The sequence below is a fragment of the Copadichromis virginalis genome, linkage group LG9 (assembly GCF_057382275.1).
Source record: "Copadichromis virginalis isolate Kocher_CV1m ecotype Utaka linkage group LG9, C_Virginalis_male_GT1.1, whole genome shotgun sequence".
Taxonomy (NCBI): domain Eukaryota; kingdom Metazoa; phylum Chordata; class Actinopteri; order Cichliformes; family Cichlidae; genus Copadichromis; species Copadichromis virginalis.
Genome location: NC_140626.1, coordinates 2,815,313 through 2,830,030, shown reverse-complemented (window position 1 = coordinate 2,830,030; position 14,718 = coordinate 2,815,313). Strand labels below are relative to the sequence as shown.

The window sequence follows — 14,718 nt, the reverse complement described above, 5'->3', positions numbered from 1 at the left end:
CTCTGTGGCTGTTAGACTGGAAATCCTGTGATGGTGACAGTGATGACCGTTCCCTGCTGCATGGGTGGATGAGCTTTGTCAGGGTTCACTGTTTCGCTGTAAATACCTGCGCTGACGAAACGTCGTCAGCGCAGGTGTAAAAATCAAACATCACATCAGTTGGCGCTCTGGCTTCAACACTGGTGTGTAAAAAGTGAGAGATGTGTTGTGGTGGAAGGACAAGATGGAAACGCAGCTTTACAGACATTTTTTCCCAACTGTTGTGTGAACTCATTTCTTTTGTTTGTGCATTGTGCGTATATTGCTTTGTGATGACAGCAGCTGGTGATTTGGGTCATTCGCTTGGCCGTTGCTAAGGATTTTCTCACTTTTTAATCATGTCTCCATTTCAACATCTTTGCTATCATAATGGAGCAACACTGCATATAAACTAATGTTCAACAAGACAGATGTTAGGAAAAATGCACCTGGGTTACAGTTTCTGTGAATTTCTATGAAACTGTGACTTTTGAAGCGATAATAAGAGATGAGGAACTGTACTGGAGGTTGACTTGGTGGGAACATAAAAGCGATATTAAGAATAGACTTGCAGCCTAAACACCAGGGAATGCATGCAGATGAGTGATCACAGATGTCATGAACCTCATTTTGGTGCCACGGTGTGTCCGAGCAGAGGGAAAGGTCACACCTCCTTCGATCCTTCGAGTACTTAAAGCCATTGCAATGGATACTGAGCAGGTGATGTTGGATTTGGGGTCGATAAATATTTAACAACAGTTACTGAACACATGGGTATTCAGAGCTGCAGACTGAAAGTGAGAAAATGCGCAGATTGTATCTAAAAATAGAAGTCATACTGTTCCACAGGTGGCTGAGAAGATTACCACAAAGTAAGACTTTTGATATTCAGAGAGCTGCTCCTGGAGCTTTTTGCATGCACCTCATTTTACAGTCTGTTTCACGGCTGTATTAATCAATATACTGCAGTGTTACTATGTCACTGTGACATGGAGTTATACATCCGGGTAGATGGGAATCCAGGCTGTAATGTAGAGTATGCAGCCATGTCATACTAAGTCCTTTGAACCGTACAGCTAGGTTTAGTCCGAAGGAGAAACATGAGAAACCTGCCTGTCAGCTTGGATATTGCCGTATTGCACATGCACCGTAATAACAGAAATAATGCGAATTGAAATTGAAACACGAATTGAATAAATAACCAAATAAAAGTAACACACAAACAAGAGGAGCCTAAGAGAATTTATAGAGCTCATGTTGGAAAAGCAAAACGTCTTTGGCACAACATCACATTCAGACTGGAAAAGCTGCCAGTCTTTAAAATGAACTTAACATTTTTATGTTTCATATATTTATGAAACTGCTGTGAATCCTAATATCACTTGTTATGCTGCAGCTGACAAAATACATGTAATTCATAGTTAATACTGAGCAGGCTGCAGTTACACGCTATAGTGTGTATATAACCACAAAAATAGAAGTATTGACCACAGATCACCTTGTGACAAGAGCTGATTCTTAATAAAAAGCGGAGTTGACAAAGGGAGATACTGGTGTCACCCCACTGTCACAGACTCCCAGTGTTCCCCTCCATTCACCAGATGAACTGGCACAGCACCAGATTTCATGCGCAGCCAGTGGCAGTGTAATCAGATCAGAAAATCCCCAGGCCTGCTTCAACAATGGCTGATGTAGATCAGTGCAGTCAAACTGCTTTTACACACCATCACAGCCATTAGCCTGCACAAGTCTGAGTGGCTTCTTGGTAAGAAGGCAACAAAATGAAGGTAAATGGAAACATCCACTGTGACTATTTCCCCTGTACCACATCCAAAATGACTAAAGTAGAAAAGCATCACTGACAATTATGGATGAACTCTTGTTTTTGTGTGTTTCCAGTGTCCCCCTCCTAGCACCCTCCTCTCTGTCTAATCCTGAATGAATTGCTCTTGTTCAGGAAATTGCTGCTAAGCGTGGCAGGCAGCTCCAAACATGTTCCACTCAAAGAGAGGGAGGGAGACAGACATACAGAGAGGGATAAAATAGGAGAACTTGGCCACCTGGATGAATCAGGGACTGAACAATTAAAAATCAATTTACCGTCAAAAAATGTTGCCTTCTAATTAGGACCACATGCAGACCACAGGGCCTTTTCTGTTGAAGGGCATTTTTTCTCCTAAACCAAATTGTTTCATACTCCTATTGCTGTCCCCTCCCTAACTATCCCATTGTTTTTTCATCCTCTGCTTACAAGCCCACATAATGATAATGCAGCCGCAAATAGTGTATTATTCAGGCCCACTGTAGTACAATAGGCCTAAATGTTTCTGCCCAAACGGACAGAAATTTGTTTTGATTCCCAGCAGGTGTGCAGGGCTGGGCCCCATCTCTGTTCCAAAGGGAGATGACAATATCTCATAAAGCACAAAACTGTACAATGCCTGATAGAGTATAAACTCTGACCACATGCAGTAACAAATGCATAAACGTTAAAGAAGAAAAGCAAAAAAGGAGCTTTATGTGAGCTCTGAAAATCATCTGATCTCACAGACATAATCTATAATTCAAGTTCAAGTTAAAATTTTATTTTATTATTATTCGCCACAGGCAGTGACAGGTTGCCCTGCAGTGGAATGAACCCGCCCCCCGACCTTACACACACAACACAGACATCACATGGGGATGGGGCATGTTCAGAAACAGAGAACGGTTGCATTACAGTATAACACTGAAATGTACACTACAATGGGAAAGTACAAGAGGAAAGAAAGAGACCTCTGCTCATGCTGGGCTACAAGAGGACAGCATCAGAACAGGAAACAAAAAAACTCCTCTGCACAGAAAGCACATAAATGTCCACAGTACAACATTATAGAGCACGTGACCAGCAACCAGTGTTGGGGAGTAACGGAATACATGTACCGGCGTTACGTATTTAAAATACAAAATATGAGTAACTGTATTCCGTTACAGTTACCATTTAAAAAGGTGGTATTCAGAATACAGTTACTTTGTTGAAATAAATGGATTACACTGCGGTACTTTCCTGTTTCATTTTGTCGCGGGTCAGGACTGTTTGGGTTTGTTTGACAGCTACGTTCTGTTGTTCCAGGCGGCAGCGTTACGGTTGCCATGGTTACAGGGCGACGCTCTCTCTCTCTCTCTGCGACTGTGTGCTTCCTGGGTGAGAGAGCGCCTTTTCGTTGTTGTTGTTGTTGTGCTAAGCTAACAGGCAGAATGCTACAAGCATAGCTCTAAAGAATGTAGCATCATGGGCAGTGTAGTCCGTGTTGCTGGGAGAATGGACTGCCATACACGTTATGGGTCTGTGAGCGCGAGGAGGGAGAAAAAGGGGAGTGGAAAGGTACGAGTTGTCATCGAGCAGAAACGGGAGCTGGAAGCATGTAAATATAATAATAACCACTGCAGCCAAACAGAGTGCCTGACGAGCCCAGCTGTAAGTAAGCTATTAAGACTCGACTGTACACTGTGTTCGTGTTTTCCTCTGAAACAATAAGCTCCGTTGGAGCAGCCTTTCAACGCCTCTCTCTGTCTCTCGCTAGCAAAGTTGACCCACACAACAAAGTAAAGCTAGTTTTCGGCTACGAGCCGACAGGGACCCCGCCGTATTAGTCAGAGGTCCCTTTACTACAGTTCGGAGTCGCGGACCTTCAGTAACAGTAATAAATCACACAGCAATAGTACATTCATGTTGTTGTAAAAAGCACGATAATATATTAAGTAATCCAAAGTATTCAGAATACGTTACTGTCATTGAGTAACGTAACGGAATACGTTACAGAATACATTTTGGGGCATGTAATCTGTATTCTGTAATGGAATACATTTTAAAAGTAACCTTCCCAACACTGCCAGCAACAGGGTCGGGTAGGGAAAAGGAGTAATCCCAGGCAACACAGCAGCCATCCTGCCACTGCACCGACTCTCCAGCGCGGGCCCAGACTCGCCTCATGTTCCCAGGAGGCATCAAGCATCGAAGGCGTTGGAAGGGGAGGGGGATGAGTGAGTGCTTATCAGTGTACGTGTGTGTGTCCAGAGTTCAGCTGAGACAGCGTCCTTCGCCCTGCCAGGCTAAGGAAACAGTCTTCCAGCCAACCCAGGTGGCCTTGCGTGGAATGGGAAGAACAGACTCAACACAGTTGTTATCAGGGAGTTTTTGTTCAGCTCCAGCCTTGAGCACACAGCTGGCGCCGAAGGGGTAGTCGCAATAAAATGGTGGTTTTTATTTTGTGCAAACAACTCATGAGAATTTCAAAGTTGCTCTTTAACACGTTGACCCCGACACTGGTCTCTCCATCTCCCGTTGGAGAGCCGCAAGCTTCTCCATGATGTTATCAGACTTGCGCTCCGTGGTCTTGTCATTCTTGTGCTCAAATGCAGATTCTGAGAACTCACGACTGCAGTGAGCTGCTCCAAGATGTGATCCAACTTTCACTCAGAGGTGTTATTCTGAGTGAACTTCTCCATGATGTAATCCAATGTAGGTCTTATTCTGAGTATTCACGGCAGCCGTAAGCTTCTCCAAGATCTTAACCATGCTGCACTCAGTGAGCCCGTTCTGAGAAGTCGTGCCTCGTCCCATCGTTTCAATCCCAGCGAGCAGCCTTGTGGGGGTTTGAACAGCCGGTTCCGCTCTCTTAATTCTCCGATAAGCCAGGGCCAAGCCAGCTCCGATCAGCAAGAACCCTGTTATCATGGTTCCGAATAGATAGATATCTTCAGCGTCCTCGATCGACAGTCCCGCCAGGCACACGATCCTCCATGTCTGTCACCCGTCCATCGTGTATCCGACAGGGAAAATACCTCCAGGGCACTCAGGCTCTCCCGAGCCCAGACTTCTCATTGAGAAAAGGGTGTCAATAGCATTCAGAGACCAGTTGATCAAATCCATAATTCTCTTTTAGGTTTTAGACACAGACTGTGAGAGAGTGTTCCAGGGAAAAGTAAAAACACGAGACAAGACAAGGACATAAGAAGCTAAGCAGGGAAGATAAGGGAGAGGAGAGGAGAAAAAGTGTGACTGCCTTCGCCGAGAGCCAAACGAGTTTTTAATTTCCCAGATTCATATTTGTGTTGTTGTACTCTGCACTGTAAAATCTAATTAGTTCACAGGACTGGAAAAAACCATGCAAACTCGTTGCCTCCAAAAAATTGAGTAGAGTTTACTTAAGATGATTAAGTTAGGGCACCGTATTTATTTTGAGTAGAAGAGCATTGTATGATTTCTATTCTGTGCTTTGGTGCCGCTTATTAGACCATCCACTGTATGAAACAAGCTGTTTTAGCCTCTTAGTAAGCACTTAAAGGAATAGAAGGAAGTGAATGGGTGTGACTGGGTGAATGTGGTATGTTGTATAGAGTAGAAAGGCCGTATATAGGAATCAGACTATTTACCATTTATGAGCATCCACTATTAATGATTTCATCCTACTCTTCTCTTTCCAGGGGGATTATAAAAAAAACAATAACTGGGTGCACAAGCTTGAATTTATTTTGGGTTTTCTCTAATCTACATGGGATCAAATATATACTGGCTCAACTATATACCTTTCCCACACTAATAAGTTTCCCATAGCAAGTAACACCTCAGCAAGATGCTTTTGGTATCTTCATGCTTCTTGCTCCTCGTGTTTCTTGTTTTTTTCTGCCTGAAGACCTGAGGTCAAATTGGGATATGCACTCAGAAAAATAAAGGTGCCAACTGGAACAAAAAGTGGTTCTTTAGACTGATGCCATAGAAGAACCTTTTTTGGTGCCACAAAGAACCTTTCAAACAAAAGTTCTTTAAAGAACCATTTCTTTCAGTGGTTCATTGAAGAACCTTCAAAGGTGCCCCAAAGAACCATCAAGAAATGGTTCTTTGGGGCACCTTTAAAGGTTCTTCAATGAACCACTGAAAGAAAGGGTTCTTTAAAGAACCATTTTTAAAAAGATCCTTCAAATGGTTCTTTAAAAGAACCATTTTAAATAACCTTTTTTGGGTGGTTCTTTAAAGAACCATTTTAAATCTTTCAAAATAAAATGTATCATAAATTGAATTTGAGTAGGGTAAAATAAATACAAGCACATAGACATATATTAATGGTTTATTGGCACTTTGTATTACAGAAAAAGACATTTTAATGCTAAGCACAACACCACTACTAATAATAGCATATAAGTCATTTAAACAGTAATAATTAAATATCTTTACTATAAATACATATAAATATTATACTATAGATAAAACAACAATTTTTACATTAGAAATAGCAATACTTTCATAACAGACAATTAAACAACACATTTTCATCAGCATGTTTGCATTTTCAGTAAAACTATTTCAAGAACAATCTTTTTATTTAAATTATCAATGAACTGCAGCCTTAAGTTATGTAAGTTAAGTTTAATGTGAGACTCATGGTCCTTTGTTAGTCCACACTGGGACAATTTCAGTCTCTCACCTGCACTATGCTGGCAATCTAGGAGATCTTTAATGCATTTGCCATTCTTTGCACAGCTACTGGTACAGGTGTAGTCAGAGTTCCCAAGTTGAGAACAAATGCCTCCAAAAAGCAAAATGTCTTTTTTAGTTCACTTGGATAGGCAACATTGTAGACATGGTACAGGGAGAAGACAATACCCATCGCCAATGAAATGTCCATTTCCCCACTGTCCAGAATCATTTTTTGTCCATCCATCTGGACATTGACCTCAGTTGAATCACTCAAGGGCTTGCCGTCACTGCTGCTGAGTACGATTGTAGGTATCGGGCTGTGTGGATCCTGAAACAGAAATTAAATTCTTGAAATGAGGAGTATAGTTTAAATAAGTATAAACAACAGCTGTCCCAATGAAAGTATAAAACTCCTGTAAAATACTGGATTTGTTCAAGACCCCCCCCCTCTCACCATACCAAAAAATATATAAATTTACCTTATTTATGACGAAGAGATGAGAGGCATTTTCTTTGAAAATAGATGGCAGGAGAAGAACAGCTGTGTTTACCATCTGACCTGAAAAATAAAGAGAAATATGTAAGTATTTTCTGGCCAATTTTGTTAATACAAAGGTGTAAAGGCCATATGAGTCCCTTTATCAGGAGTTGAATGTCTTGCAGAACATAAGCATTAGTGCAGTAAATGTATACCTAATTAACTTTTCAGTGTAATTCAGTGTAAATGTTAAGCATTTATACAAAACCCCCAAAATGTTGTTCAGTTCTGTAAGTTGCTAGCTTTAAATAATTTGAGTCCTAAAGAACTTGCAGAGCAAGTCTAGCTGCCACTGAACATTTTTTGGGATAAACATTGTGTGAATTACTGAAAATCTTCATAGAGATACATATAGCATCGAGGGTATATCAGTTAAATCTTAAAGTACATCATTGCAGAGACGAGACAGGAGAAATGTCAGTCTGTGGATATTGTAAAGCAGCGGTCCCCAACCTTTTTTGCGCCACGGACCGGTTTATGCCTGACAATATTTTCATGGACTGGCCTTTAAGGTGTCGCGGATAAATGCAACAAAATAAAACTAGTACCGGTACCGAAAAAAAGAAAATTTATTCATAACACACGTGAAAAGACCCAGGAAAACCGAGTAAACGATAAAAACGATAACAAAATAACGCTGAAAACCGATAAAAACCCTGAAAAACTATACATTTCACACCTGAGCCTCAACTCTCGCGGCCCGGTACCAAACGACTCACGGACCGGTACCAGTCCGAGGCCCGGGGGTTGGGGACCTCTGTTGTAAGGGACACTGTGTTTACTAATGTGCTGTATGTGAAACCTTAAAAAGTGGTATCTGAGATAGGAGTTAAAATTGTTTTTGCTCATTATTGCCAAGTGCCCTCACCTTTTCTTTCAGTGTCTGTCTGGCTCTCATCAACAGATTTTAAGCAGAGGCTTTTAAGGTTGCTGTTTGGGGCTATTGACACAAGCTTCGCTGCCAACTTACTGAATCCTCGGATTACTTTTTTGTCCACATCAGTTTTAAGTAACATGGAAGCCTCTTCAAGAAGCTAAATTAAAGGATAAACATATACATATTAGCTTTGTACCATAATATATACCATTATATAGCAAACCAGAACAATCATTATTTCACACATCAATTATCATTAGAGAAGAAATTATAATTTTGCATTTGTTTACTTTAATTCTCAAGTACACATTGCTGTGCAAAAGGGATGTTTAGACTATTCTTCCCAAAAAACTATCATTGGCATCAGATTAGTCCAAAATTATCCTGTAGCATGAAAATAAAACCAAAGAGAAAGACATAGTCAATGTGGCAATTTCTGTTAGTGTTCTGTTAGTGTACTTTTATTACTCATGAAATCTGCTGAGTCAGTCACTTTGCCTGTCCTGTAGGTACATGATTATTAGAAGTCTGTATAAATGTGCAGCACATCAGTACATATTCGTGTTTTTGCTGTGCACTATTGTTATTGTTGTTTTTTGCTGCAGTTTTTGATAAAACACTCACCACAACAGGGATAGTGAGACATGGGAATTCTCGTAGAACCTCTTCAGTAGTATGCTGAAGAATGTAGTGTGTTCTGTACTTCTGTATTTTCCTGAGGTGCGTTCGAATGACATCCACATTTGGCCTAGTTTTTTGGCACTCTTGCTTAATCACTGATACATGTTGGTCGGTGCTCCTTTCATCCTCCCCATCGTCAAGAGGATTGATATCCTGGTTATTAAAAAGTTTAGCAAATATTGAGAGAAAAAACAAACAAACAATACTTTTAACTTTTATGTACAATTTAAAATGGCAAACAAACATTGAGCATATTTAACTTGCCTTGGTTTTTTTCAAAAGGATACAGGGCTGGATATCTGATGATCTTTTTCTTCCTGAATTTGGAACTGAGTATTTCTGTCTCATTTTTCCAATTTCCTCTACGTCTACTAGTGGTCTTCTTTCCTTTTTAAACTTGTTCCTGAGAGACTCATGCAGAGCATCCTACAAATGATAAAAATGTAACTAATTATTCATAAATAGGTGCAACTAGGTCCTCCCTTTATGCAAGACATTTACCAGAAAACTTTGAGTGACATAAAGCTGGTAGGTTTGCTGTAATCATGTCATAACCTAATTAGTTCCTATTTACAGATCTCTTCTTTAACTCTTAGGAGTTGATCGAACACATGATATAAAGGTTTGGAGCACTTTAGATTGGCTAAATACACTATAAAAGGTAGATAAAGTATTAATGGCAATATGTCCTACAAGCATACTCGTCATGATCTTTCAGTCTATATGTTAATACCTCTACCTTTTAATAATAATGTATACTTTATTGATCCCCACAGGGAAATTTCTCTCTTTGCATTTAACCCATTCACTCAGTGTGTAGGGACGGTACCTTGCTCAAGGGTACCTCAGGGTAGCCGTTCAGTTGATTCAAACCCCCGACCTTCCGATCATGGGATAACCACACTACCTACTGAGCTATCCCTGCCCTATTTTCAAATTTAATTTTTTAAATACAAAAACTACACTATCCTGATACAAAGGCAAACAGAGCTAATATAATGCTGAATTTCACACCATTCACTTGAGAATTCACAGAGAAATGAAACAATTAATTTAAAAGAGCAATTGATATTTTATTTATTGTTTGACCATACTGCACGACATCTGCCTCAAAAATCACAATACTAATACTTGTATTGTAGTGGCCACAAGGGAACAGATAACCTCTGAATATGTAGCAATGAAAATGTTAGCATGTTACACTCATTAGCCAATAATTGGGCAATTCAAAGACAATTTGTTGGACAATTGTATCAATGTTTGCTTTTCAGGAATACTTACATATCCAGAGCCATAACTCTCCTTCAAAAAAGGAAAACTCAGAAGGACAGTCCTCAGAAGGTCTACATACTGCACATGAGAGGGATACCTGCAAATTTTGAATGATGAACTTAAATTCTGATGTACATACTGTATTTTAAATGAATCAAATCTTAATTATATATAGACTTACATTGTCTCATTACTCAAGTGGTCAAACAGTGCTTGAATAAGCATGTTTTTGAGTCTGTTCTTGGTGGGTGACTTTAGTGCTGCATCTTTATTGGTCAACGCAGTGAGCACAGCTGGAGGAAACTGCACTTTGCAGTTAAACATAGGTTGGAGTGCTGACACAGTATGCTTTTCTTTGTGTTGCCTTCCACTGCAAGAAGAAGTAAGAAGTATGTTTAGAGTTTGTTACAAGACATGAATATACGTGTCCTTGTGTCCTGCATCAGGAATATCCGCATATTTAAAACGTACAATAACAGCTGCTGAACTACAGAAACAGAATCATAACAGAGAGTAAGAGTGGCTGTGACATTTCAATTTGAAAGTAAATGGGTGTGTGATGCACATCAACGCTGGAGAAACAGAACAGGGCTTGCGTCAACCCCTTGCCCCCCACCCTCCAACACCATAAACCTAGGGGAGGGGAAACACTGGATTGTATGAATGTACAATTCAGTGAATCAACCAGTCAACTTAAGACTCACTCTTTCAGCTTCTCTACAGCAGACAAAAATTTCACTTGGTCTTTCACTTTTGGAAAAAGACGCTCACTCATTCTTTCAGTCATCTGCAGAAGTGTCGATCCATCGATTTCATTGTCTGTGGCACAGAAAAACAATAAGACACGATCAAAACAGAAATGAGCATGTCGAAGATAAAGAATAAAAATATTATAAAACATTACTAAAAAAACAGCTATGAGTTCATTAGTGACTATAGATGATGACAGACCTGTGGAATAGCCAAAAAGTGGTTAAAATCATTTTAACAGTGGTTGACAACTCCTAACTAAAAAGTCATGGTTTAGGATGTATCTTACCTAACTTTGGTATGGACTGCCTTAAAAGGTCGGTGGATCAGTGTAATGAAGTCTTGACCATCACATCTGTATGTGTCCAAAGCATGAAAGTCTACCTCATCCCCAGGCTTGAATATCAACAGATCATCAGTCTCTCTGATGTGGTATGATTGAAGGTGTCTTATAAACTCCAGTGTTGTGAAAAGTCTTCCAACAAGAAACCAGTTGGCCCTGATATACACAATCAGGACTATTTTCACAAACAGTGGAATTTGCTCTGCATGCACAAGTTCCAAAATGAAGAAATCTCCAACTGCATATTTTACAGAGTTTAAAATGATGCATTTACTTGTCCAGAGTTTCTCATCCACAGTAACGGCTGTCTCCAAGTTTTGCAAACAAATCTGCAAGTTCACTGGAAGTTCTTGAAGTGATAAGTTATTAACTGCTGCTTGTGTATGATCGCTCCAAATATTAATATAGTTATTGGTGATTCATGCTACTGTCTTGAAATTTTGATGTCTGGCTTCAAACCTCATGCACCAATGAGAGCGGAGTGACCCATAATCAAGGATGAGCTGAGGATAATGTAGCAGAAAATGCAGCTTGGGTGTAAACACACCAGGAAACAGATTGATGAAATCTGTCAAAAAGTAAGTGATCAGTTCATGTAGATTACTAATCCAGTCAGTGCTGATGGTTGGAGCAAGAATAATCTCTTCTATTTCTCGAACCAAAAGATAAAGCTGCCAAAACTTGTTACCCTTTTCAATCCTGGAGCCTATGAGGAAAGGCAGAGTCCTAAATAATGTCCATTTCTCAACAGCAGTTCCAGAGATATTTCCATCCAGTGCTACCTTCTCAGATATTAGAGCAGGTTTGGAGGTGCAGTCATTCTGTCCAAAACTAAAAGTCCTTATGCTGTCATTCACCTCTTGGATAGTAACGGTTTTGTCCTCGTGCAAGGCTTTTACAACAGACTTCAAAACAAGAGGAATGACCCCCTCAAGAAAATCATGCATTACATCAGGTGGGAATGCATTTGTGGTATCAAAATATGACAGCTTGTTGAAGGCACATGGGCCAGTTACACCATACACTGACCTACAGTGGGGGTCATCTTCAACACATTGCAGATGGTATGCATGAACAGTCTTTGTTCTAAGAACACAATCTCCCTCACTAATGATCCTAGACAGGTCCTTGTAATGACACATACAAAACCTGCATATTCTACCATTACTGAATGAGCAGCTAAAACCTGCAAGTGTGTGAGAGGTTAGGTTGTCTGCAGATATTGTGGCCAGACCACCTTTGATGCAGTACTGTCTGTCTTCAAATTTTAATCGTAATCCACATTCTTGCAAAACCTGTAGGTCACAAATTAATGGTTCTAATATTTTCTCAAATCCATATGTTTTCACCAATCTATGTTTGACAAGTATCAACAGATGAATATGTCTTAAAACAGATCTGTCTTTTGGTGGAATATTTCCCAAAGTAAAATAAAATGCAGACACTTTATGTAGACGTTTCTTTGATCCTAATGGATTAGAAACTTCAAATTCATCACTGTACAACTGAATTCTCAAATGTGGGTTGTCTGTGTTAAAAAAATCACTTTCTTTGTAAATTTTCCCATCACTAAAATCTGTTAAGGTTTCAGGAGCACGGGATTCTGGCCTAAAAATTTGTCTTAAAATGTAAGGATCATTACATATTAATTCTAAGACTTTTAGAAGTGACATATACTGAAAAGTGTCCTGTTTCCCAGTAAAAGGATCTATCCCCAGGATACATTCAACAGGTTCAATCAGGTTTAATTTCTCAACACAGTATCTGTCTAGTTGATATGTGTTGCTGACTGCACTGAAGCAATGTTCTACCAAACTATTGTCATCAATATAATGAAAACTTGATATATCAAAATTAAGAGTCTGCAAACATTTAGAAAATATCTCCCTATAGTTTTCAATGAAATACTTGAAAAGTGACTCTACTTCACTAAGAACAAATGTTTGAACTTTTCTATTTACAATACTTTTCTCTTGAAGATTCAAGGAAAACAATGCCAGTTGTTTTCTCACAGTCTCTGTAAAGTTCTCTACAAGTTCACTCAGAGTTTGTTCAGATGATTGGGGAAATTCAACAGTTTCCTGGATGACAGGGTCACAGTCTGGGGCAGACTCTAATCCTTGTTTCTGATATTTATGTTTCTTCCTTGTGTGATTTTTCAAAGATTTCACAGACAAAAACTTTCTGGGACAGTCTTCTAGTCTGCAGACAATGAAGAATCCACATTCACTTTCATGGTATATCTGTTGATGTTTCAGCAGTTTTTCATATGTTGGTTTTCTTGTGGAGCACTGTGGACACTGATATGGCACATCCATAGAAATGCTCACCTACAAAGACCTGTTGATAATCTGCCAATTCATTTTCCCCAAGCCAAAGAGATACTTCTCCAACAGTCCACTGCTGAGCCATGATCTGTTAAAACAAAACAAAATGCCATTACATTGTTTTATTCTGTGACATCAAAAACTTATTTATTTTTTATTCATTCATTTTCCAAGCCGCTTTATCATCATAAGGATCGGAGGGGTGCTGGAGCCTATCCCAGCTGTTTTTTTTAGGCGGGGTAGACCCTGGACAGGTTGCCAGTCCATGGCAGGGTCGTCATTCAGATATGTATGTTTGGATTGTGGGTGGAAACCCACACAGAAACAGGGAGAACATGCAAACTCCACACAAAAAGGCACCCGGTTGACCCTGGGAATTGAACAGAGTCTTTCTAGCTGTGAGGGAGCAGCGCTAACCACTATACCACCGTTTATTCTAACTTTTAAGCCTTCTTCAGATAAATATTGATTATTTTATGCTTTGGATTATCTGGTCTTGTTAGTATAATGACCTCTTTTTTGCCTAATATATGATGTTGGATAAATGAAATGTACATAAAAAAATTTTAACTATAATAAAAACGGACATTATCTTGGTAACATCAAATGACTGGAGCATAATTTGTCAACTACTCTGAAAATAAGTTATACAGTAACAGTCAAAGACACAACTTCTCATGTGTCACATTTCTGTTTATTCAAAACACTTATGCATTGCTGTATTTTATACAACTACTCCACAATTCAAAGTACAGGCTACTGAATTTCTGAGTTTCTAGACCAGACACAGAGCTCACACAACAGGCTTCAGGCGCCATTTTGGTGACTTTAACCATATTATTAATTTTAATATCTGTCTAGCTGACATTAGTTTATGTACGCAGCACGCAATATAGCCACATATTTTACAGGCCAAATTAATTGGGAGCACCTTCACTTAATTGTAACAGTGGTTTTGTTAGGAAAACAGGTCTTTATACCAGATACTAAACTGCGTTAACGTCAAAGGCTAACGTATCTAACCATTACTGTTAGCACAACATTAACAGCAAGCTACAATGACGAGTAACAAAAACAAAACAATAAAAAGGTTTTATGAAAATGTTTTACCTTTTCCAACAGTCCAGGAATCCAGAATCCTTTAAAGACCAGCAGGTACTGAAGACTGTTATCCACTGGCAACGTCCGAGAGAAAGTTTTCTTTCCGTTAGAAAGTTCAAGGCTCGCGCGATCTGTGTGCGCATGCGCATCCCTACAGTTGCCCCCCCCCCCCTTTGGTTGTACTACGTGTTCTAACGTCTCTCTCACTCTCCATGTCTCTCTCTCTCCCTGTCATTTATTTGGCTTGACACATATAATAATAAATTGCGCAGTGATAAACAAGTACTCAGATCACATGTGCAATTATTATTTACTTATATTATTTTATAATTTGACTTTACATACTGCTGGGTG

At 39.5% G+C, this 14,718-nt stretch overlaps 1 protein-coding gene across 1 annotated transcript; it reads right to left on the bottom strand.

The window, feature by feature from the left end:
* Positions 1–6,107: 6,107 nt before the first annotated feature.
* Positions 6,108–14,494, bottom strand: LOC146701102 (sterile alpha motif domain-containing protein 3-like). The gene is made up of 10 exons (XM_085467426.1): positions 14,374–14,494; positions 13,267–13,351; positions 10,548–10,662; positions 10,025–10,213; positions 9,853–9,940; positions 8,836–8,997; positions 8,515–8,724; positions 7,882–8,047; positions 6,955–7,034; positions 6,108–6,803 (listed from the first exon to the last, which is right to left on the bottom strand). The coding sequence occupies exons 2-10, from the start codon at positions 13,346–13,348 to the stop codon at positions 6,501–6,503; spliced, it is 1,395 nt and encodes a 464-aa protein (XP_085323552.1). The 5' UTR covers positions 13,349–13,351; positions 14,374–14,494; the 3' UTR covers positions 6,108–6,500.
* Between the last annotated feature and the right edge of the window lie 224 nt (positions 14,495–14,718).

What these genes read in the sequence shown, in the direction of transcription:
- LOC146701102 (XM_085467426.1), bottom strand. Translation starts at nt 13,348, where the DNA reads ATGGCTCAGCAGTGGACTGTTGGAGAAGTATCTCTTTGGCTTGGGGAA. An exon ending in AGAGTTATGGCTCTGGATAT is followed by an intron (nt 8,998 to 9,852) that starts GTAAGTATTCCT and finishes TATCATTTGTAG; the next exon opens with GATGCTCTGCATGAGTCTCT. An exon ending in GTCTCACTATCCCTGTTGTG is followed by an intron (nt 8,048 to 8,514) that starts GTGAGTGTTTTA and finishes CCTTTAATTTAG; the next exon opens with CTTCTTGAAGAGGCTTCCAT.